This window comes from Bufo gargarizans, chromosome 4 (genome assembly GCF_014858855.1).
Source record: "Bufo gargarizans isolate SCDJY-AF-19 chromosome 4, ASM1485885v1, whole genome shotgun sequence".
Classification (NCBI taxonomy): Eukaryota; Metazoa; Chordata; class Amphibia; order Anura; family Bufonidae; genus Bufo; species Bufo gargarizans.
The window spans coordinates 213,505,740-213,530,043 of NC_058083.1; the positions used below are offsets into that span (position 1 = coordinate 213,505,740).

Here is a 24,304-nt window from a genome sequence, read left to right on the forward strand (position 1 = left end):
AGAAGTGGATGTGTTAGCTGATGGTGCGGGCATCCTGGCCTGCGTCTTCGACAGGGGATTGGCCTGCACGTAACACAGGGGAACAGGAGGCAGTGATGTGACCTGCAGACACTGATTGTGGACCCAGGTGTTTGGCCCACCAATTAGGGTGATTTGATGCCATGTGGCGGATCATGCTGGTGGTGGGGAGGTTGCTAGTGTTCACGCCCCTGCTCATTTTGGTATGGCACAGGTTGCAAATGACAATTCTTTTATCGTCTGCACTTTCCTCAAAAAAGCACCAGACTGCGGAACACCTACCCCTTGGCAAGGGAGATTGCCACAAGGGGGTACTCTGGGGAACAGTTGTGGGCCTGTTTGCTGTGGCAAGCCTTCTCCCTTTTGCCATCCCACTGCCTCTTCCAGCCTGTTGCGGTGCTGCGGATACCTCCCCTCTGTACTGCTGTCCTCACTCGGCTTGCCGAGTTCCCAGGATGGGTCAGTGATTTCATTGTCCACCACCTCCTCTTCCACTTCCTCACTCTGGTTATCCTCCTGAATTGTTGACCTAACAACAACCTCAGTTATTGACGACTGTGTCTCATCCTCATCATCAACCTTTTGAGACACTAATTGCCGTTGACTTATTGGCAACTGTGTCTCATCATCATCATCATTCACCTTGTGAAACACTAATTGCCGTTCCCCACCGTAATCTTCTTCTGACTGTGAATACTCAAGAGTTTGGGAATCAGGGCCCAAGATCTGTCCCTCTTCAAGCGTTCTTGGCGTGATGCCCAAATCAAGGAATGGCGATGAAAAGAGCACCTCAGAATATCCGAGTGTGGATTCACTTGTTTGCCAAGACTCTCCATGGTGGGAGGATCAGGGTGGGGAGTCTGTTGACCAGATTTCTGGTTACTGAGACTGGACTTTGTGGAAGACAGGCTGGTGCTTAACCGACTGGAAGCATTATCTGCTGCAATCCAACCAACCACCTGGTTGCACTGGTGTGACTTCGAGAGTGGTGTCCTGCGTTGACCTGAAAACTGGGACATGAAGCTAGGTATCGTGGATGAGTGTGTTTCTTGTGCTCTGGCAGCAGGCTCAGTTTCACCGCGCCCAGGTCCACGGCCTCTGCGTGCACCATCAGCAGCATGGCCACTTCTCTGTCCTTTACTGCTTGCCTTAAGCATATTAAATAGTATATATGCTTGCAAGTATGTCACACGTACAGTAGCTCAGGTTTAGTAAGTGTATGCACAAATAAATTACACTAAATGTCAGATATTTAGGATGCACAAACGTTATACAGGAGATGTAGCGCAGGTAATGTCGCTGTCACCAGTGGCTAAGACAAAATTGCACTGAATGTCACAGATATTTAGGATTCGCAAACGTTATACAGGAGATGTAGCCCAGATAATTTTGCTGTCAGCAGCGTCCAAACAATTGTGCGCAATTTAGCGCAGGTTGCACTAATAATATATATTGTAGCCAGATAAAACAATAGTCTTTTAAAGGTTAGTCTTTTAGGTCTCTAACACCTTTCAACACTTAACCCTGCCTAAAAAAGAGTTCCTGTCCCTAGACTATCTGTCCCTTCTGCTGCAGCTCTCCCTGACTAAGACTGAGCCGAACCACGTGTCATTGAGTGCTATATAGCACCCGATGACGCGTACCAGCCAGCCAATCATTGTAATGCCAGTAACCAACATGCCAGCCAAAAAACGTGCGGTGAGGAGACTCGAGCATCGCACTCGAGCACACTTGGTGTTGCCAAGCATTGCGATGCTCAAGTCAAAATGGTGTTTGGCTGAGCATGCTCACCCAACTCTAATACGAGCCACTTCCACTGCCGTGTTTGTCGTGCCAGAACTGATAGACCTTGTAATGAGCTGACTTGTTGTCTCTGATATTTAGCCTGGACTTTTGCCAACTTTCATGGCACTCACATAATGCAGTTTGGCAATTTTCTTGGATGAGATACCGCAATCAATGAGCTGGATGATGCTCTATTTTCTTGGGAAATCTTCTTCATGGCTGCTCCTGAATTCGAACTACTATCTTTCACTTGGGAATCAACCTAATAACACACTGAGCTATTAGGACATGTGAGAACAGGTTATGATTTATAGTATATAAGAAAGAGAGATTGTTACACCACCAGGAGCAAAACAGTAACAATGCAGTTACATGACAAGAATATGCATAACTAATCATATGCTGATAGTTGTAAGTCCAATTTACATATGAGATAGTCAAGATGATTGTCTATAAAATGATGGTAGTTGTAGTGGATTGTGAGATATACAGCCTGAAAGGCAAAAGTTCAAAACATTGTTACCTTTTTGCTTGTCAGTAGGGATGAGCGCACCCGTGGATGTTCTGGTTCGCCGGGTTCAGATGAACTTTGGGTCAAAGTTCGGGTTCGGGACCCAAAACTTGACCCAATCTTGAACCCGAACCCCATTGAAGTCAATGGGAACTCAAACTTTTTTGCACTAAAATGGCTGTAAAGTAGTCATAGTAAAGGCTAGAGGGCTGCAAAAGGTAGCACAATGGGGGTAAGAGCAGGACAATTGCCCTGCAAACAAATGTGGATAGGGAAATGACTTAAAAAAAACATAAAATGCAAAAAAAATGAAAATATAATAATCTTGACCTAGGAGGCAGAGGTCAAAGTAGAGTAGAGGGTTGAGGAGGCAGTGGAAGTGGTAGTGTAGGTGGAAGAAGCGGTGAAAGAGGAGAAGGTAGCCAGACTATTTTAGTTGTTTTTTTGTTTATTTATTTTTTTCCTATATTATTTTTATTTTTTTAATAAGTTTGGGAAGGCCCCAAAAATTGGAAAATGGAAAATAGAACGCAAAGAGAGTGTGCTGGAGTATAACAATGGCTGGGTGCAGCCGGTATACTTGTCTACTCAGCACAAGATACGGACAAGTCCTGTGGGATCCATGCCTGGTTCATTTTAATGAACGTGAGCTTGTCCACGTTAGCTGTGGATAGGCGAATGTGCTTGTCTGTGATCACCCCACCGCCATGCTAAACACACTTTCGGACAATACACTGGCTGCAGGGCAGGCTAGCACCTCCAAGGTGTAAAGGTCAAGCTCAGGCCATGTTCCCAATTTGGAGACCCAGAAGTTGAATGGGGCAGACCCATCAGACAGTACTTGTAGGCATGTGCACACGCACTGTTCCACCATGTTGCTGAAATGCTGTCTCCTGCTAAGAAGTTCTTTATCAGCTGGCGGTTCTGGTTGTTGTGGCTTGATACCAAAGCTTTTCCACATTTCGGCCATGCAGACCCTCCCTTCTGAGGTGCTGCCACAGCTGCGTTGGTGACTTTTTCCACTTCTTCCTCTCCCATTACCTTGTGCTTCCGCTGAGCCCCGCTGTCAGGTGGGAATGCCATCAGCAGTGCGTCTACCAGCGTGCTCTTGTACTCGCACATCTTCCGATTATGCTTCAGTGACGGAATTAAGGACTGCATGTTGTCCTTGTAGCGGGGATCCAGTAGGGTGGCCACACAGTAATCAGCACTGGTTAGAATGTGGACAACTCAGCGGTCGTTGCAGCATGTAGTTGGTCATGTGTGCTAGGCTGCCCAGAGCCAACGAAAAGCTGTCCTCTGTGGGACATGCATTGTCTGTGTCCTCTGTATTCCGCCACCCACGCTCCAGTGATGCCCATGAGCTGCGTTGGGTGCCACTTTGCTGTGAACACGGTTCTGTCACAGTCCCCCCATGACAGAAGTGAGAAGATCTGAGAGACTAGCGGCACATGAGGTTATCTGACAGTCTCTCTGTTCTCACCTTGCAGTGTTGTTTTTCAACCACACCTCTTGTAAGGTGCAGCTTGTGGTTATCACTGAGACTCTATTTAGTTCTGACTCACACTGCTTATCATGTGGTTGATATTTCCTGCTTGGTGTTGGTTGAGCTGGTGTATTGTTCCTTTGGATCTCCTGCTCCTCCAATCTTCTTTAATATAAGTGCATTTTGTTGTTTGCTTATGTGTGTTGTTTTCTAGGCCTCAGTGAGGTGGAGTTCCACCTTGCCGGTACATCGCTTATGAGGCGGTGAGCGGGAAGGCCGAAGTTATACTGCAGCACAGACAGGCGCGCAGCAGCAGGGTGAGAAACTTTCTACATCAGCTCTGACATATTGGGGTACTTTTTCAGAAACCTCTACACCAAATTCAGCACATGTGCCAGGCAAGGGATGTGCAAAGATGGTGCATTGCACCCACAAAAAATTACTATAAGTCACCCACAGAATTAATAGATTAATTATTAGCCATGTTAACCCCTTTAAGACACAGCCTTATTTCACCTTAAGGACCAGGTCATTTTTTGCAAATCTGACCAGTGTCACTTTAAGTGCTGATAACTTCAAAACGCTTTGACTTATCCAGGCCGTTCTGAGATTGTTTTTTCATCACATATTGTACTTCATGACACTGGAAAAATTAAGTCCCAAAATTAAAAAAATACCAAATTTACCCCAAATTTGGAAAAATTTGCAAATTTCAAAGTTTCAGTTTCTCTACTTCTGTAATACATAGTAATACCCCCAAAAATTGTGATGACTTTACATTCCCCATATGTGCACTTCATGTTTGAATTATTTTGGGAATGATATTTTATTTTTTGGGGATGTTACAAGGCTTAGAAGTTTAGAAGCAAATCTTGAAATTTTTCAGAAATCCAATTTTTAGGGACCACTACAGGTCTGAAGTCACTTTGCGAGGCTTACATAATAGAAACCACCCAAAAATGACCCTATTCTATAAACTACACCCCTCAAGGTATTCAAAACTGATTTTACAAACTTTGCTAACCCTTTAGGTGTTGCACAAGAGTTATTGGCAAATGGGGATGAAATTTGAGAATTTAATTTTTTTGCCTAATTTTCCATTTTAACCAATTTTTTACACTAACAAAGCAAGGGTTAACATCCAAACAAGACTGTATCTTTATTGCCCTGACTCTGCCATTTACAGAAACACCCCATATGTGGCCGTAACCTACTGTACGGCCACACAGCGGGGCGTAGAGTGAAAGGTGCGCCGTATGGTTTTTGGAAGGCAGGTTTTGCTGGACTGGTTTATTTACACCATGTGCCATTTGAAGCCCCCTGATGCACCCCTAGAGTAGAAACTCCCTAAAAGTGACCCCATCTAAGAAAGTACACCCCTCAAGGTATTCAAAACTGATTTTACAAACTTCGTTAACCCTTTAGGTGTTGCACAAGAGTTATTGGCAAATGGGGATGAAATTTGAGAATTTCATTTTTTTGCCTAATTTTCAATTTTAACCCATTTTTTCCACTAACAAAGCAAGGGTTAACATCCAAACAAGACTGTATCTTTATTGCCCTGACTCTGCCGTTTACAGAAACACCCCATGTGTGGCCGTAAACTACTGTACGGCCACACAGCGGGGCGTAGAGTGAAAGGTGCGCCGTATGGTTTTTGGAAGCCAGATTTTGCTGGACATTTTTTTTGACACCATGTCCCATTTGAAGCCCCCTGATGCACCCCTAGAGTAGAAACTCCCTAAAAGTGACCCCATCTAAGAAACTACACCCCTCAAGGTATTCAAAACTGATTTTACAAACTTTGTTAACCCTTTAGGTGTTGCACAAGAGTTATTGGCAAATGGGGATGAAATTTGAGAATTTCATTTTTTTGCCTAATTTTCAATTTTAACCCATTTTTTCCACTAACAAAGCAAGGGTTAACAGCCAAACAAGACTGTATCTTTATTGCCCTGACTCTGCTGTTTACAGAAACGCCCCATATGTGGCCGTAAACTACTGTACGGCCACACAGCGGGGCGTAGAGTGAAAGGTGTGCCGTATGGTTTTTGGAAGCCAGATTTTGCTGGACAGTTTTTTTGACACCATGTCCCATTTGAAGCCCCCCTGATGCACTCCTAGAGTAGAAACTCCAAAAAAGTGACCCCATTTTAGAAACTACGGGATAGGGTGGCAGTTTTGTTGGTACTAGTTTAGGGTACATATGATTTTTGGTTGCTCTATATTACACTTTTTGTGCGGCAAGGTAACAAGAAATAGCTTTTTTGGCATTGTTTTTTTAATTGTTATTTACAACATTCATCTGACAGGTTAGATCATGTGGTAATTTTATAGAGCAGGTTGTCACGGACGCGGTGATACCTAATATGTATACATTTTTTTTTATTTATGTAAGTTTTACACAATGATTTCATTTTTAAAACAAATTTTTTTTGGAGTTTCTCCATAGACTAAGAGCCATAGTTTTTACAGTTTTGGGGCGATTATCTTAAGTAGGGTCTCATTTTTTGCGAGATGAAATGACGGTTTGATTGGCACTATGTTGGGGTGCATATGACTTTTTGATCGCTTGCTATTACACTTTTTGTGACGTATGATGACAAAAAATTGCTTTTTCTACACCGTTTTTATTTTTTTACGGTGGTCACCTGAGGGGTTAGGTCATGTGATATTTTTTTAGAGCCGGTCGATACGGACGCGGCAATACCTAATATGTATACTTTTTTTTATTTATATAAGTTTTACACAATGATTTCATTTTTGAAACAAAAAAAATGATGTTTTAGTGTTTCCATAGTCTAAGAGCCATAGTTTTTTCAGTTTTTGGGCGATTATCTTAAGTAGGGTCTCATTTTTTGCGGGATGAGATGACGGTTTGATTGTTACAATTTTGGAGTACATGCGACTTTTTTGATCACTTTTATTATCTTTTAGGGGGAAGTAAGGTGGGCAAAATTTCAATTTCATCATAGTTTTTTATTTTTTATTTTTATGGCATTCTCCGTTCGGGAAAAGTAACATGACCGTTTTATAGATCAGATCGTTACGGATGCGGCGATACCAAACATGTGTAGGGAATTTTATTTTTCTCATGTTTAATCAGTGATAAATGTGTTTTTTTATTTTTACTTTTTTTTTACTTTTTTCACTTTTTTTTTTGACCCAGACCCACTTGGTTCTTGAAGATCCAGTGGGTCTGATGTCTGTATAATACAGTACAGTACAATATATATTGCACTGTACTATATTTTACTTACACTGAACAGATCTATGCTTTCAGCATAGATCTGTTCAGCACCATGGACAGCAGGACGCCTGAGAGGCATCCTGTTGCCATGGGAACCTTCCCCGTCTGCTCAGTTATGTTCAGAACTGCGCAGATGGGGAAGGGTAAGGACAGGGCTCTGGGGGGGCTGTCTGGGGGCTCTCTCCCTCTCCATCGGGGGGCTGCAAAGGTACAGCAGCCCTCCGATGGGAGAGGGAGGGAGCTCCCTGAGCTGTTAACCTTTTCCATACCGCTGTCCGTACGGACCGCGGTATGGAAAGGGTTAAACGGCTGACATCGCATCACCGATGTCAGCCGTTTATACCAGGGTGCCAGCAATGTGCTGGCACCCTGGTATAACCCACTAGACGCCAACGATGATTATAATGGGAGGCGGGCAGGGATCGCGATCCCGCCTGCCGCACCGCCCGCCTCCCGCAACTGCCACACCGCACCGCCCCACACCGCCCACAAACCGCCCCCTGCACCCCGCCACATAAATGGAATTCAGGGGTGCAGGGGGGGATCAGAAACTACATTGAGCGATCGCCCATAGGGGGGGGTGCCTAACTACCCGATCGCCGATACGGGGGTCACAGGACCCCCCTCGGCATTGGCATTGAGCCTCAGCGCTGTCACCATGTCTGCAGACATGGTGACAGTTTTATGCCATGACGAGTATACTAGTCATGGAGCGCTAAGTAGCAGTGCTCCATGACTAGTATACATGTGATAGGTACAGTATATTGTCACACTCTCCTTCTCTGATCGCTTCCCTGACAGGAATGGGGACGATCAGAGAAGGAGAGGCACACAGTCCCTCCCTAACCCCCCCTTACCTGCCCCGATGCGCTGCGATTGGTCCCTTTGCAGTATTGGACCAATCACAGTGATCGTGGGCGGGTCAGGGGTCTAATACAACTCCTTCCGGCTTCTTTGGTTGCCTAGCAACCCCAGCACGCCGGCTTCACTGAATCTTCAGCGCTTAGGTCCCTGCGCTGACAGTGAAGCCGATCACGTACATGCACGTGGGGATGCGGTGAGGCACCACATTCCCCCACGTACATGTACGTGATGTTGCGTGAAGGGGTTAATTGACTGTTATGAGAAACAAAGTTTTTCTTTTAGACAGTTTCATCAATCTAATCAATGATTTTTAACTGTTACTATACATATTTATGATATTGCCTTAAATAAAACCTGTCAGGCCTATTAATATTTTGTGTTAGTAAATAGTTGTATTCCTCATGATTAAAATAAAAATCTACAGCACCTAGAGATTTTTGCCATTCTTAGGTTATTTTTCCTGGAAATTGCTGAATAAACTAACACCTGGGCATTATCATTCCACCTCTTTCAATCCTGTGTACCTGCTTTAGAAAAGCACAGTAATTCAGAGGGTAAAACATGAAAAGCCAAAGAATACCTTACCTTTCTTTGTGCAAATATAGTTACTGCATAGATCAGGCCAATCAAGGCTAGGCATGCCAAAAATATAAAGAACCACCGTACATCTCTATTCAGCTTGAAGTTTATAGGTTTAGGATACAATATAGATCTCACCATGTCACCTTTAGTGGTATTGAAACCTATGATAAAAGCAGAAATTTTCATATTACTTGTATATGTCCTTGAAGGTTTTGCATTCTATTTCCAACTACAATTTGTGTAATTTTTAAAATGCATTATTATTAGGGATGAGCGAATCGACTTCGGATTAAACATCCAAAGTCTATATGCATAAAACTTCATTAGAATACTGTAGGGAGTGGGAGCTCCGTACAGTATTATAATGTAATGGCTCCGATGAGTCGGAGTTATTACTTATAACTTCAAAACTTAAATTCTACTGGATCAGTTCCAAGGTACCACTTGGACCAAACCTGAGTTCGGTAAAAGTTTTTTTACAGTAGAAATTAATTTTTGAAGTTATTACCCAAAGTTTCCCAAGACTTTGCGAAGTAATAACTTCAACTAAACGGAGCCAATACATTCAAATACTGTACGGAGCTCCTGCTCCGTACAGTATTAAAACAAAGTTTTATGTTAATCGACTTTGGATGTTCGATTCGCTCTTCCCTTCGATTCGCTCATCCCTAATTATTATATATAATGAAAGCACTACAAAGCTTACCAGTCCTTAAGACTACAGCTCTTGCTGGACCTTGTGCAGTGGATTCAGTCCTTATCACTTCAGTACCACAGAACATGACATGGCGCTTATAATCTTCTCCACTGTACTGCTTCCATGGCATTGAGTCATCTCCATGAGGTAGCTGTGTTTTTGTCACAGGGATTGATTCTCCTAAAAACAGTGATATAATAGAAGATCAGTATTTCTAATGTATAGTGTTTGAGGAACCATCCAGTTCTCCAATATTCTAATTACGTGGACTGAAAATTGCAATCTACTCTACTGTATTACATACATAGTTATAGAGTCAGTAAGGGAAACAAGAAACAATATGATGTATTTTAAATCTGGTATCACTCTGTATTGGTTGTCAATTGTCTTCATTATAAGTGGGAAAAAATTATTTTAACCTGAGCAAGTGCCCATGGCAACATAACAACTCCCTAAGACCTTCAAGTATCCATAGAGCTCCTAATGTTCTTCCCTAAGACTCCTATTTCATACTGCATATAGGCACACAGTTTTTTTTGTGAGTTGAAAAAAACAAAACATTTTTAATGTTTATCTTTTAAATTGGGAAAGTGGGTGTTTGAATGTTTATATTTTGGTGATTCTTTTATATGCTTAAAAACTTTTTACCCTTATTTTTAGTCCTCCTAGGGCATGGTAGTTGAGGAGTTAAAAGTCCATAATGAGCGATACATCGGAGCATGGACTCCCGAATGTGCCCCAGCATTAAAGCCTGATATCTGGCGTACAAATACAGCAGATGTCGGGGAGAGGTTAATATAATTATATTGTAACAGGGACAATACACTGTAGGACACAGACACAAGTTCTACCTATCAATTATACAACATTTTTATATTAACTCTAACCCTGAATGCCATGATGCCATTCACTATGAAACCAGTCTCTAGCCCTTTTTTAAATACTGTGATAATACCTGCCATTGCTACATCTTGGGGTAGGGCGCCCCACCCTCTAATTGTATTGAATCCTTTCCTGTACTGATATCTAAATTGCCTTTTCTCCACATAATTAAAACCTTTGTAAAGTCCCTGGAAAGAATAAATCCTGTGACAATTATTTGTATCGACCATATATGTAAAAAGCTGTATCCTATGTTGTACAACATATAAAAAGGTATTCACCCAATGAAGATTGTATGGCAGCTAAATGAAGACCCTATACTAAGGAGCAGTATAATTCATCTGCTGGATCGGTAACTCTCCAGAAATAACCAACAACTTTGTATTGCTTTAAAGGAAAACGTGGATTGTGATATATTCCAAGTTCATATTCTTTAGGATTTCTTCAATGGAAATGGCTTCATTTATTTCACAGCTCAAAAAGATCCCAGACAATATAATAGATGTGTTACAGTAAATACTAAAAAAAGGATAGAATGTTATTGCCCAGTAAAGTTTTTTTCTTAGGGTAAGTCTCACCTGTTAACATGCCTTCATTCACAACACATGTCCCGTTGACTAAAATGGCATCGCAAGACATAAAAAACTCTTTGCCAGATAAAACAATAATGTCTCCTGGAACTAAGTAGCGAGACTCAACCTGGCTGCAGTCTGCAAAGAAATGTGCACAAGACAGTTATAAGAATAAGCTTTTTATTTGTTACTGGATTAACAAGTTTAACAATGTACTGTAAGACACTGATCCTTTGTCAAAATGATCTTTTCTAGGATATTTGGAGCATCGGAAATAGTATTTTTACCATCATGGATTTCCTATAATTAGGCAAATAACTATTATCTATGCAGTCTAATTGACACCCGGCTCAGTCGCCGGGACCGCGCTTGTACAGGCGGCGCATGCGCCGTCGCCCTCAGTAGCAGTGCGATCCCGTCTATTGCGCGGACTCAAGCGCGGTCCCGGCGACTGAGTCGGGTGTCAATTAGACTGCATAGAGGCGGGGTTAGGGCAGGGGAGTTACAGCCTGGAGTGAGGGAAGGGCTACCCCCTTGACTTCTATCGTGACTTGTGGAGCTGGAGAAGAGTACTTTATAAGGCGATTTTTACATGCATATACATGGCAGAAAAGCGGGACAAGACTGTATGATAACACAATGAGGATGATCTATAAGGTACTTTTGATAGTTTATTAAGTGAAATGCAGGTGAAAGGTTCGCTATAAAACACAAGTTCGCTCAACACTACTCAGGATGTGGGTATTAGGGTACGGCCACACAGTCAGATTTCTTGATGCAGTTTTGGAAGCCAAAATCAGGAGTGGATCATAAAGTGAGAGAAAGCAGAAATGAGGAGATATGACTTCTCTTAGATAAATTGGCTCCATGTTTTGGCTTCCAAAACTGTGTCAGAAAATCTGACTGTGCGGCCATACCCTCCTGCAACACCTTTTAGCACCTTCACATAGCAGTATTCTGCATTCAACGTTTTACATCATTATTAGCCAAAGCCAGGAGTGGAACATAAGCAGAGAAAAAGTTTAAACCCATAATGGCCGCCTCTGTCTTGACGGCAGATGGTGCAGAGCTTCATTCTGCAGCAATCTATTTTGGCATCACTGCAGCTGAGTGAGAGGGACGGGAGTTTAATGGCTCCTGTGCTACGAACCGGCTGTTACTAACAGCCTCAGTTCTTAGCACAGGCTCCTGCTTCATAGCTGTGATTGAAGTATGCTCCGATTCTGGCTCTTAACCTTTTGATTGATACAGTCCATACCGTGACATCAGGGGCAGACTGGGCATAGACCCTACAGAAATGTCCCAGTACGGTGATAAAGCAGTATTTTATGCTGGCTGCAATGTGGTATTTGGTATTGCTGGGGCGGTATATTATGATGCACTATGGTATTGCTGGCCCACCTACTTCTGTTGTCCCTGCCTACTTGTGGCTTTTCTGTCTCTGCTGTTTTTCTCCACTTTCTATCAATTTGGACTCGCCTACAACATGGAGCCACTTTTAGTTTTTTTTCTATGACCACTTTAAGTTCCCATTCCATCCTTGCATGACATGATCAAAAGGGACTCTCCCTTATAATCAGGTCACTGATTTCCCAATGACATAAACAGAGACTGAGGAAGTCATCTGCAGTCATCTCTGAGGATCTATGAAGGACACCAGAGGTCTCTGTTCTGAAAGCCTGCTGCTAGGGCAAACCAGTGTCCTAATAGCACATAGTTTTTAAGTAAACCAGGAAAAAAATGTATTAAGTATATCCAAAATATTAATGATTACTTATACATTTTGTGTCTGGCAAAATACCGATGCCGTTCATGTGGCATTTACAGTGGGTTCAAGGTCCACATTTTGTGGCAAAGTATAGGACATGTTCAATCTTTTGTGGAATGAACATACAGATGCGGACAGCACATGGATGCTGTCCATGTGCTTTCTGCACTATCCGTGGCTGCTGAAATGAGTGGCAATAATGAAAAAATGTCGCTGGTCATTAAAGGTGGGTTCACATCAAGTTTTATGCCTCCGTTTGATTTATACATTACAAAAAAGAATTATAAAAAGATACAAAAACACAGCACACCACATTCTTGTATCCTGCAGATCTGCGCTTTCCCTTTCCGCTATTGAGATCCGCCTTAGGATCTCAATAGCGGAGGAAAACGCATACGTTTTGTCCCCATTTGTTGTCAATGGGGCCGAAACTGAACTGAAGGGAATGGAGATCACCAGGATGCATTTCGTTCCATTATATTGCGTTCCCATGACGCACACAGAAGTGCTGCAAGCAGCGTTTTTGAGTGTGTACTTGTGTTGCCCGTCCACAGCTCCTGCGCGGTGTGGGGTGAGTTTGTTTTTAAACTGCCTGCTGTTGTTTACCCCTGGCTGTGCTGAAGTTGGTGGTGAAGGTGTCACGCTGACCGGATGAGGAGGAAGCGGAGTAGGAAGAGGAGGCAACAGGAGGCAATGAGAAATGTTCTGCAATCCTCTGTGATGGTAGGACATGCGCCAAACTGCTATCCGCATCAGGCACAGCCGCCACTGCATTTACCCAGTGTGAAGTTAGGGAGATATAACATCCCTGCCTGTGCTTACTGGCTCATGTATCAGTAGTTATGTGGACCTTGTCACAGATGGTGTTGCGCAGTGCACACCTGATTTTGTCCGCCACTTGGTTGTGCAGGGCAGGGATCGCTCACCTGGAAAAGTAGTGGCGGCTTGGAACCACATACTGAGGGACAGCCACCGCCGTAAGGTTTTTAAAAGTCTCTGTCTCCACCAAACGGAATGACAGCATTTCAAAGGCCAGGAATTTTGAAATGCTGGCATTCAGGGCCAGGGATCACAGGTGGGTAGGGGGGTATGTCCTCTTTCTCTCTAGTGTTTGGGGGATAGACAGCTGAACTCTTCCATGGGATAGTGTGGACATGCTAGGTGACAGTTGTGGTGTTGCTGCTACATCCTCTGTTTGCGGGCTGGAAGATGCCACCGTCAATCCAGAGGGGGAGGAAGGGGCCAAGACCACAGCAGAAGAGGGAGCAGGAGGAGCCTGAGATCTTTTGTGTTTTTTCAGGTGTATACTCCACTGCAGCTCATGCTTTGCATTTAGATGCCTGGTCATGCAGGTGGTGCTCAGCTTTAGAACATTTATGCCTCACGTCAGGCTCTCATTGCACAGCGTGCACACCACTCGCATTTTGTCATCAGCACATTGTCTGAAGAACTCCCACGCCAGGGAACTTCCTTGGAGCTAGCTTTGGTGTGCTCAGTCTCTGGGTGCGGTGGACAGTAGCAGCATACTGGCTAGGGGACAGCCACTCTGCTTTTGCACCCTGCTCCCTCTTTTGCTGTGTGGCTGGCGCATTGCCTAGATTCCATGTGGTGTCTAGGATCTCATCATTCTCCACCCGCTCTTCACCCCTGCCCTCCTTGCCTGTCTGCACACAGCAGAATGCCGCAGCCGTTGCCACCTATTTTTCGTCATCATCATCAGAGACGTGCATCAGTGGTTCTCTCATGTCCACATCCTGAAACATAAGTGGTTGGGCACTGATCACTGAGCACTTAATCTCTTCCACTTCTGGAGCAGGGATAGGTGGATGGCCCAAGGAAACCCCGCCAGCAGAGTCATCAAAAAGCATAAAAGACTGCTGCACGACTTGGGGCGCAGACTGCTTGGATGATTTGCAAGGAGGTGAGGTAAAAGACAGATGCCTATGGGCTGCAGGTGCCAACTCTGCGGTTTCAGCAGGGGACCGGGTGGGAGACAATCTGAACGAACTGGAGGCAGTGTCAGACATTTAATCTACTACCGCCTCTACTTGCTCCTAGAGGGTAATTAGCATATTATAAAAGTTAGATTTCTGGCATAACAGGGGCATAGATAAAAGTAGGAATAGGCTAGTTAGGTTTAGCTGACATTAGCACATTGTCAGCTAGCTTAATAGGGTTAAATCTGGTGACAGAAACCCCTTAATTTCCCTGTCACGTATAAAGTGCACGTGTATCTCACACCAAAAATGGGCATCTGTCACCCACTGAACTAAAAGACGGATTAACTATATTCATTTCCCTGTCACGTATGCAGTGCACGTGTATCTCACACCAAAAATAGGAAACAGATGGATTAACTATTATATTTTTGTGTCAGGGGTACAAAAATGGTGCATTGCACCTACAAAAAAAAAATCACTATAGGTCACCCACAGAATTAACAGCCAAATTAATTATTATACAATTAAGAAGTAAAAGTCTCAGAGTCTCTGCCTTGATCGTTTGCGGCTGCAGGTCCCAAAAGTGAAGTGGGCTTAATTCACAGTCAATCCAATGCGTTTTGTATGACCGCGCGATTCTTATCGATTCAGGAGATAACCACTCTTTGATCAGAACCATCCACCTGTATACACATAGGCAAAGTGTCGGATTCCACAGATAACCTCCTCTCCACTGGGTCCTGTGGAAAATAAAAAATCACACCGATAGTGAAGTACTTCCTTCATGTTGATATTCCACAGGACCAATTGGGGGAGGAGGATATCTGTGGAATTCAACTCTTTGCCTATATGTATACAGGTCGATGGTTCCAAATTAATTATTATATTTCTGTGTCAGGATAAAAAGATGGTTCATTAGAGCTTCTAAGTCAGCTGTCTAAAATTAATACAAATAAGTCACAGGGGCCTGATGGGATACACCCAAAGCTATTAAAAAAGCTCAGTGGCGAACTAGCAAAACCATTAACAGATTTATTTAACCATTCACTGGTAACAGGAGTCGCCCCAGAGGATTGGAAATTAGCAAATGTTGTGCCCATTCACAAGAAAGGTAATAGGGAGGAATTGGGCAACTATAGGCCAGTAAGCCTGACATCAATAGTGGGGAAATTAATGGAAACCATACTTAAGGAAAGGATTGTGGAACAACTAAAATCCCATGGATTGAAAGATGAAAAACAGCATGCGTTAACTTCAGGGAGATCATGCCAAATTAATCTTATTGATTTTTTTGATTGGGTGCCTCAATTAAAGATGGCGGAGGTGCAGTAGACATCGCTTATCTGGACTTTAGTAAGGCTTTTTATACTGTCCCACATAGAAGGCTTATCAATAAATTGCAGTCTTTGTGCGTGGACTCCCATATTGTTGAATGGATTAGGCAGTGGCTGAGGGACAGACAACAGAGGGTTGTAGTCAATGGAGTATATTCAGACCATAGTCTTGTTACCAGTGGGGTACCTCAGGGATATGTTCTGGGACCCATATTGTTTTTTTTTTTTTTTTTTTTTTTTTATTTGTATTTTTATTTTACAGACAATATAAAAGCAAATTTCCAATCAGATATACTATAATAGCGCACATTAGACAGTGTATCGTCTCCATGCCATATATCGGACACATACAACAAAACAATCTGTGACCAGAGGAGTCAGCTCTAATACCAGTACATAGGCATGGGATCCACAACCCAAAAAAAAAACACACAAGAATAAAAAAAAAAAAAACCATAAACCCAACCCCCCTCCGCCCCGCCCCCTCACCCCCCACCCGTTTCCACCCGGCTTGGTGCGGCCGCCGCGAGGGGCGGCGGAGTATTCCTGCCCCCCTCATAAGGATTTTCATTAGAGCCTTTACAATTTCACACGTATTCTGGTGTGGGCTGTGTTGATAGAGTTTATCTAGGAATATATAATGGTTTGTTGGGGTATATCAGTGGTCTCCCCAGTTACTAGCCATCAATTCTGCTCTGGGGTATTACGGTTGGCTATTTCCCTTCTCTATGGGCCCATTCCGGTAGCGTCGTTTAATCCACGTCGTTTCATGCCCTCAAAATGTGTTATTCGCGTCATTAAACTTTGCCAATCATTGATTGTTGGGGGTCTATCTTTCACCCACTGTCTCAAGATTATCACTTTGGCCAAAAGAAACCCCTTTAACCAGTATACCTGTTCATTTTTAGTGGTTTTGTTTTTATACTCAGGAGGAAGCAATCCAAGAACTGCTACTTGAATAGTCATGGGAGGACTGTTCCTGCTGTTTGCCACCATTGTCTGAAATATGCAGCCCCAGAAAGTCCTAATAGCTGGACAGTCCCACAGCATATGTACAAGCCCTGCGGCTACACAAGAACATTTAAGGCAGCTAAATTCTTGACCCTTGTTAGTGTACATTTTAGTCAACAGGCTCGGAGTAACATATAAGCGATGTATTATTTTGAATTGTATCAATCGGTGTTGTCGTGAAAGAGAGGCCTTCTTTATATTTTGATATATTTCCTGCCATTGTGAGGGGTTACATTCCCCAATATCTGTCTTCCATTTATCCACACTTTTAAATTTAGTGATAGTGCTTATTTCCTCGATGAATCTCCTATATATTAGTGAAATCTTAACTTTATTCCCTACTATGTTATAACAAAAGGATAAGAACCCCGGAGTAACTTTTATCAAGGGTGTTTTTTTGAGAGTGTATGATAGTGCATGTTGTAGTTGACAATATCTATAGTGCTCTAGTGCAGTTATTGGTGCTTGTTTTATCAATTCCCGTATTGATTTACTATTCCCTTTTGTGTATATATGTGAAAATAATGAAATACCTTTTCGAGTCCAGAATTCGTTTTCGTTAAGTGTCAAAAATTCAGTTAGGGCAGGGTTGTCCCATAAGGGGGAGAAATCCAGAATTTGAGGGGCATGGATCAATATCTTAATTTTATTCCAAACTTTCTGTAGCGCGGCTCCGATGGGGCAAAAGTAATCTGTACGTTGAAACATTCCGGATTCCAATATACTAAAAATGTTATTGGAGTGTAGTGGGCGTTGACCTAGGATATGTGATATTAATACACCATCCCCGACATTGACGCACCATTGTAATTGTGCACAGAGATAATAGATTTGAAAATGGGGCAGGCCTAGGCCCCCGTTACTTACGGCCATTCGCAGGTATTGTAGTTTGATGCGGACCCTTTTTCTGCCCCATATCAGATCATTTATCAAGCGGTCAATCAGATTGAAGACGCTATCCTCAATCCAAGTGGGGCAGGAGCTGACCGTATACAATATCCAGGGTAACAAAACCATTTTAATCAACGCAATCCTATTGATCTGCGAAAGTGGGAGTTTCTGCCACACTCTTATTTTGTCTTTTATTCTCCCCACTAAAGGGGAAATATTTAACTGATTATATTCCCTGATATTATTGCTGATTTTTATCCCGAGATAATCTAAATGATCTGTCGGGGGAATAATTCTGATCCTAAGATCGTTAGGGGGGGGCATCCGGTTCAGGGGGAAGAGTACAGACTTAGACCAGTTTATCTCATACCCAGCAATTCTGCCGAATTCCTCTGTTATCCGCATAACATTGGGGACGCTTCTCCAACCGTCATTCAGGTAGAGTAAGACGTCATCTGCATATAAGCAAATCTTATCGTCTGTCCCTCTCCCCCCGAAGCCGGATATGCCAGGTTCAGTCCGTATCCTGCAGGCAAGGGGTTCCATAAAGATTGCGAAGAGGAGAGGAGAAAGGGGGCAGCCCTGACGTGTTCCCCGCTTTAGGGAAACAGCAAGGGTAAGCACCTCATTGACTTTAATTCTAGCAGTTGTTTCACTATATAGCAGTTTAACCCATCCAATAAATTCCTGGCCCAGATTCATCCTATACATAACACGCCAGAGGAAGGGCCACTCGACACGATCGAACGCTTTAGCGGCGTCCAATGATAGTATCGAGCGGTCCTCCCCTCCGCCAATCTGGATATTAAGAAAGGTCCGCCGTATATTGGTCTGTATCTGTCGCCCAGGAATGAACCCTGTCTGGTCCACATGTATCAGGCGCGCTATTACTTTTTTTAAGCGATTGGAAAGGACTTTTGCAATTATTTTATAATCTGCATTGAGCAGTGATATTGGGCGATAGTCCTCAACTTTATTTCCCAGTTTCCCCTTTTTAAGGATCAATGTAACCGTTGCTTCGGCCAGAGACGGGGGCAGCTTTCCGCGTTTACTAGACTCATTTAGAACAAGCAACAGTCCGGGCAAGAGTATCTCCGCATGGCGCTTATAGATGCCAAATGGAAGTCCATCCGGACCCGGCGCAGAAGAACCCCGAGTCCCCTGCAGGGCCGTTTGTAATTCCTCCAATAAGATGGGGGCACACAAAGAGGCGGAATCGGAGACCGAGAGCGCCGGGATCCTGACTTGTTCCAAAAAGGCATCTATTTCGGTCACTATATCTACCGCCTCAGATCGATATAAATTATCAAAGTGATTAAAAAACTCTGCTACCATCTCCATTCCTCTTTCCAATCTACGCCCATCCCCCGTCAGTATCTGTCTAATTCTTTGGGGGGGTTTTTGATTTGCTATAATAGAAACCAATAGCTTACTCGGGGTACCCGCCTCGCAGAAATCTTTATAGCCCATGAAAAATAGTTGATTCTGTGCTTTTTCCTTCATAAAGGTAATGTAATGATCTTTGGCAGATTTTAGCTTAGTACGCGTATTCATATCATTTCGTACTCGGATACAGCCCTCCAGATATGCAATATTTGCCTCCAGCTTTTTTTGTTCGGCAGAGAAATCATTTTTTTTCGTTTTTATTCTAGAAAAATACAGCCCACGCATAAATGCCTTCATGGCATCCCAAACAAAATTAATGTGAGCTGTACCGATATTCTCTTGCCAAAATTGTGAGAGTTCTTTATCTATCCCAGCGGAATCATTTAATATAGTTAGCCAGTGTTCGTTCAATCTGAACGATCTGCTGATCCCGGTTTTTTGTCCGGTCTTCATCACCAGTAAGATCGGTGAATGGTCGGATATGCCATGGGTCTCGTATGTCATTTTTGAGATAGATTCAAGCATCTGCTCATTGGCCAAGGCCATATCGATCCTAGACATAGCGCTATACGCTTTGCTAAAGCAGGAGAACACCTGTTTGTTGCCGTAAAGCCATCGCCAGACGTCGGTTAAACCCATCTCCTCACAGAACCCGCGAAGTAGAACATGTTTATCCTGCGCACTTTTCCGGGCGGTTGAAAATCTATCCAGCGCCGGGTCGAGCACGCAGTTAAAGTCACCACATATTAATATCGGAGAGCGCTCTCTATTATGTATAAAGAGTGCCAGCTGCTTTAAAACTGTCATTGTGAACGGTGGGGGAATATACAAGAAAGCAAGGACGCACCTACTACCATTCCATTGGGCGAAGAGGAAGATATATCTCCCATCTCTATCAATCGACTGGTCTAGCAGGATAAAGTCGATGCTATGGTGTATATACACACTGATCCCTCGGGAATATGCCGAGAGACCAGAGTGAAATTGATGTCCAGCCCATCTCTTTATTAAATACTCAGGGATATTCGGTGTGGCATGCGTTTCTAATAAAGCAACTATTGCGGGGAGGTGTCGAGTAATTAAATCAAAGACCACTACCCTTTTCATTCTATCAGCCAGTCCACGCACATTCCATATCATGACTCTATTACTAGTCATCATGAATTATGGAGGAGGCGTCCGTCACCCCCCAAAGGCAGCCGCAACCAAGCCGGGGTCCCCCCCCACCCATTATCCACCCACACCCATTGATACCCACCCCCCATCAACCCCCTTACTGGTTCACTGATGCGAAGCATCGTTGTCAACCTCTTACATTTCGCCCATCCGTCCATGGGCCGCCCACCGCTATTACCCCACCCCTAGGTTGAGGGGCGTTGCTGCCACATCAACCGAGGTCCGGCGTCTAAACCCTGACAGAGTCAAGCCATTCAACGGTATCTCTGGGGGAGTGAAAAAACATTACGGTGTCTCTATACACCACTCTTAACTTAGCGGGGTAAAGCATTGAATATTTAATATTCCCCTCACGTAATCTTTTCTTAATGTCAAAATATTCCCTACGCTTGCTTTGGGTGTCCCTAGAAAAGTCGGGGTATATCTGTATCGAATGTCCGTCAAGTGTAGTGTCAGCTAGATCTCTCTTCCGTCGGAGCACCCAGTCTCTATCACTAGAGGAGAGTATCCTAATTAGGATGGCTCGGGGGGGGCTACCCGGCGGCATCTTTTTTACAGGGATTCTATGGGCTCTCTCCACACATAGTGCGGGAGTATCTCCACCAGAACCAAGCATTTCAATTAACCATTTTTGAATAAACGCCACGGGGTTGCCCCCCTCTACCCCCTCAGGGAGGCCGACTATTCTCAGATTGTTACGTCGTGCCCTGTCCTCCATATCAGTTAGTCTTGCATTAATACGTTTATTTTCCTTATCCAATTCTACAATTTTTTTTCCCATCTGTAACTGTTCTGTTTGAACCTTAGTTAACCCGGTTTCAACAAGTGCGATGCTGGCCCTAATTTGGTTCATATCTTCTCTAATAAGAGTAAGATCCGTCTGCAGTGTCTGTACGGTGATGGAGACATCTAAAACTGATTGATTGGTGGTCTGTACCACCGATAATATATCCGTTAATTTGTTCTCGATATTATCAAATCTCGTGTGTTGCTCAGTCTGAATAGATGGATCTATCTGTGTTTCAGCCAGTTCAGGTGTTTTCTTTCCCCCCCTCTGTCTCGGTGGGGGCGATTTCAAGTATTTATCCATTCTCATCTGTGGACTACTACTGCCACCTGCCCTGGGAGATCCCGTACCCCCGGATCTCCTGTTATATTTAGCAGGCATGTTTTCGAAGTCTATCAAACGAAAGTACAATATACAAGGTTCCAAACCCAGATGCTGTCACAACGCCACCCAATGGTGAAGATATCCCAGCGCTACCACAGCATCTGGCGCTACAACACGACAATATTGACAAAATGAAGTTTGTATACAAACTTGACGTTATAGCTATATGGGGAGAAGTGTAACTACATGAACATATACGTACATAATGGAACGTCAGTTGTTTACGTAGCAAGGAAAAAAGGAAAAAGAAAATCAACAAAATATCAAGACCTTAAACGATATCAAGCTATAATGGCGAATATCAAACATAAGTCAAAAGCACTATTAAGATTGGTGGTGCAGACAAATTCAATAGTGATCAATAATAATGTGGAGGTAGTCCATCCAATCCGACCAAACTCGACACAATCACCTCTATTGATTTTTTTTTTTTTCCCCTTCCTTTTCCTTTCTTTTATTTTTTATTTTTTTTTATGTGTGTTTTCTCCTTCCCCCGCTTCTTATATATTGTTTAATATCTTTATCAGCGAAATTGCAGAAGGCCTCGATGGTAAGGTGTGTCTTTTTTGCTGATGACCAAAGATTTATAACAGGGTTGATGTTCTTGGAGGGATACACCAAATGGAAAAGGATTTAGAAAAACTAAAGGAATGGTCAAAAATCTGGCAACTAAAATTAAATTTTGATAAGTGCAAGATAATGCACCTGAGGTGTAAAATCCCAGAAGCAGAATATAAAATCAGTGATACAGTCCTAACTTCAGTATCTGAGGAAAGGGATTTAGGGGTCATTATTTCAGAAGACTTAAAGGTAGGCAGACAATGTCACAGAGCAGCAGGAAATGCTAGCAGAATGTTCGGGTGTATAAGGAGAGGCATTACCAGTAGAAAGAGGGAGGTGCTCATGCCGCTCTACAGAACACTGGTGAGACCTCACTTGGAGTATTGTGCGCAGTACTGGAGTCCATATCTCCAGAAGGATATTGATACTTTGGAGAGCGTTCAGAGAAGAGCTACTAAACTAGTACATGGATTGCAGGATAAAACTTAGCAGGAAAGATTAAAGGACCTTAACATGTATAGCTTGGAAGAAAGATGATACAGAGGGGATATGATATAAACTTTTAAATACATAAAGGGAATCAACAAGGTAAAAGAGGAGAAAATATTTAAAAGAAGAAAAACTGCTACAAGAGGACATAGTTTTAAATTAGAGGGGCAAAGGTTTAAAAGTAATATCAGGAAGTATTACCTTACTGGGAGAGTAGTAGATGCATGGAATAGCCTTCCTGCAGAAGTGGTAGCTGCAAATACAGTGAAGGAGTTTAAGCATGCATTGGATTGGCATAAAGCCATCCTTCATATAAGATAGGGCCAAGGGCTATTCATAATATTCAGTATATTGGGCAGACTAGATGGGCCAAATGGTTCTTATCTGCTGACACATTCTATGTTTCTATTGCACCCACAAAAAAATCACTATAGGTCACCCACAGAATTCACAGCCAGATTTATTGTTATATTTCTGTGTCAGGGGTGCAAAGCAGGTGTATTGCACCCACAAAAAATCATTGTAAGTCACTGTGGGGATTTGCTCTGGTAGACAGATTAGAGGATGCAGTATAGAGGCAAGGAACCAGGTTGTAAATAAAACGTCAGTGTTTTATTCACTCTCAGCAACACATAACAGTCTTGGTACTTGTTCACACACAGCAGAAACAAAACAGTGTTCACCTGGAATCCTAGGTGTCGGTTCACAACTGGCTTAATGCTCAGCCACAGAATAGTTCACTGGCATGCTTCCAGGGGGAAGTTTGCAGTCTTCAGCCTAGAGGACTCCACAGCTGGAGGAAAATCCCCACCACCTGATAGCGCTGACTGTTTTTATAAGCCTGAACGTGGGGAGACTCGACCTGGAACGTGGGGAGTAGCCACCCACCCAACACTTCGGCTACTCCCAGTAAGAGCCGTCCTGGATCAGCTTTACAGCCATACTAAACAGCTGAAGTGTCAGACTGCAATCTGCAATAATGACAATTCAGGGAAAAAAATGGCTCTTACCTTACTGAGGCCAGGAACCTCTGTGACACGTACCATCCATCAATGATGGCCCCTTGTTCCTTCCTACATACCTCCCGCCTTTGTTCAACCCTGAGGGGGTGGATACACATTAAACAGTGTACCCAGGACAGGGCATCTGCATTTACTAGTAACCAGCCTGCCCTGTGTTCCACTGAAAATTAGAAATATTCCCAAGACACAAACCACCGGGTGACCCGGGCATTTCTGTCCTTGGTCTTGCTCATCCATTTGAGAGGGGAGTGGTCAGTCACCAGACAAAACTTTCTCCCCAACAAATAAAAACGGAGAGACTTGAGTGCCCACTTGATAGCCAGGCGCTCTCTCTCCACTATACTATACTGGGTCTTGGCTGGGGTAAGCTTTCGACTGAGGAAGACAACGGGATGCTCCTCCCAGTTGACCTTCTGAGACAGTACAGCACCGAGACCCACTTCGGACACGTACCGTCCATCAATGATGGCCCCTTGTTCCTTCCTACATTACCCACAAAACAAATAGCCAGATTCCTAACACTCTCCCTCACTTCAGCTGCCTGCTTCCTGTCCCTGCACTACTCAGAGCTGATGGGCGGTGCTACACGTGATCCAGCTTGTATAGAGGCTGGGTCACATGATGCACCGGCCAATCATAGCCATGCCATAACTAGACATGGCTGTGATGGCTTCTAAGTGCCCACAGGTTAAATTGGCTTGTTGATTGGCTGCCCTTGCAGTCTTTTGAAAGCTTTATTAAATGCCCGAGCAACGAACTCAAACCCAAATTTTTCCTGCAAAGTTCTAGTTCGGGTCCAGGTACCGCTAAACACTACTTACAATGGTTTTAGAGACTGATACGTCTTGGCTTTTTTTAGACATAATACATCCGTATCAGTTCATAACAGATGCAGGCGATTGTATTAT

At 43.4% G+C, this 24,304-nt stretch overlaps 1 protein-coding gene across 2 annotated transcripts in view; it reads right to left on the reverse strand.

The window, feature by feature from the left end:
• The window catches only part of LOC122934136 (probable cation-transporting ATPase 13A4), a 209,546-nt gene that overhangs the window by 139,566 nt on the left and 45,676 nt on the right, over positions 1 to 24,304 (reverse strand). For both annotated transcript variants that reach the window (XM_044289352.1, XM_044289351.1), the window contains exons 9-11: positions 10,654 to 10,785; positions 9,203 to 9,373; positions 8,500 to 8,657 (exon numbers count right to left, since the gene is read on the reverse strand). In XM_044289352.1, coding sequence (XP_044145287.1) covers positions 8,500 to 8,657; positions 9,203 to 9,373; positions 10,654 to 10,785 — 461 coding nt within the window. The remainder of the gene's footprint in view (positions 1 to 8,499; positions 8,658 to 9,202; positions 9,374 to 10,653; positions 10,786 to 24,304) is intronic.